The following is a 1,291-nucleotide window of genomic DNA, read 5'->3' as shown; positions in this document are numbered from 1 at the left end:
CAGTTGATGACGATAACTGCAAAGTCTTTGCAATTTTTCGCTGGGTAACACCTTTCTGATATTGCTCCACTATCTTTCTGCGCAACATTGTGCGAATTGGTGATCCTCTACCCATCTTGGCTTCTGAGAGACACTGCCACTCTGAGAAGCTCTTTTTATAACCAATCATGCTGCCAATTAACCTAATTAGTGTTAATTGGTCTTCCAGCTCTTCATTATGCTCAAATTTACTTTTTCCAGCCTCTTATTGCTACTTGTCCTAACTTTTTTGGGATTTGTTGACACCGTGGAATTTTGAATCAACATATTTTTCCTTTAAAATGATAAATTTTCTTAGTTTAAACTTTTGTTCTTTATGTCCTATTTATGTCCTATTCTGAATAAAATATTGACATTTGCCGTCTCCACATCATTGCATTCAGTTCTTATTCACAATTTGTTTAGTGTCCCAACCTTTTTGGAATCCGGTTTGTACATCTATGAACCTCCTCTGTGCTTCTCCTCTTTTCCTCCTGCCTGACGCCTCCACTTCTTTTAAAAAAAGAAAAAGATATTTGATGTACAGTGTGTTCATCTTGCAGGTTTATACATTATTTTTGCCTGTTAAATATGTGAACGAACATGCTCATAGGATAAGTAGCTTTTATTTATTTTGTGTATGTGTGTGCAGTGAGGACAGGATCCGTAACGGCTGTAAGAAGATTGTGAAGAGCAGACAGGGCAGCACGCAGGGACGTTTGGACTCTTTCTTCACTGTCACTGGGTCTCTGTCGTCCAAGCGAAAGGTACATGTCAGAAAACTATGGTACTGAGTGTGTGTTCCTTTTTTTTGTTTTGTTTGTTTGTTTGTTTTTCTGTGTTTAAAATTCTTTCTATTCCTCTTGTAACTATAAAAAGCAGGCAGAAGTGTTTGACTGACATATTTAATTTAGATCTCGTTATAAAAACAGGAAACTGCTGGTGTAAAGACTCATTTCTTTTCTTAGTCCTGACACTTTCTATACTGCTTTCTTTTTCTTTGTCAGGAACCTGAGATTAAAGGATCAGCAAAGAAAAAGCAGAAAACTGGAGCCACACCAGGCAAATTTAAGAAAGCCAAATAGACTGAATGTATCCATAAATTAATCTGAGATGTTATTGTGATGAGTGATGTTTGGAGTTAAGACAAAAGGAAACTGCTACTGTTACTTTTTTGTAACTTTCTGTTGGATCACCTAACGAAACCTGAGCTAGCTGTATTTTAATGAGTGTTGGACATTTTTATTTCAAGTGTTGGAAATAAAAATAAAAA

At 36.2% G+C, this 1,291-nt stretch overlaps 1 protein-coding gene across 2 annotated transcripts in view; it reads left to right on the top strand.

The window, feature by feature from the left end:
* fen1 (flap structure-specific endonuclease 1) overlaps positions 1-1,291 on the top strand; it is a 5,826-nt gene extending 4,535 nt beyond the window's left edge. For both annotated transcript variants that reach the window (XM_005952705.3, XM_042226999.1), the window contains exons 11-12: positions 671-785; positions 1,026-1,291. In XM_005952705.3, coding sequence (XP_005952767.1) covers positions 671-785; positions 1,026-1,103 — 193 coding nt within the window. In that variant the 3' untranslated portion in view covers positions 1,104-1,291. The remainder of the gene's footprint in view (positions 1-670; positions 786-1,025) is intronic.

The sequence above is a fragment of the Haplochromis burtoni genome, unplaced genomic scaffold (assembly GCF_018398535.1).
Source record: "Haplochromis burtoni strain Fernald_Lab_line unplaced genomic scaffold, NCSU_Asbu1 Contig_237, whole genome shotgun sequence".
In the NCBI taxonomy this organism is placed as follows: Eukaryota; Metazoa; Chordata; class Actinopteri; order Cichliformes; family Cichlidae; genus Haplochromis; species Haplochromis burtoni.
Note: the sequence above shows the minus strand (reverse complement) of the source record. Positions and strands in the feature narration are given on the sequence as shown.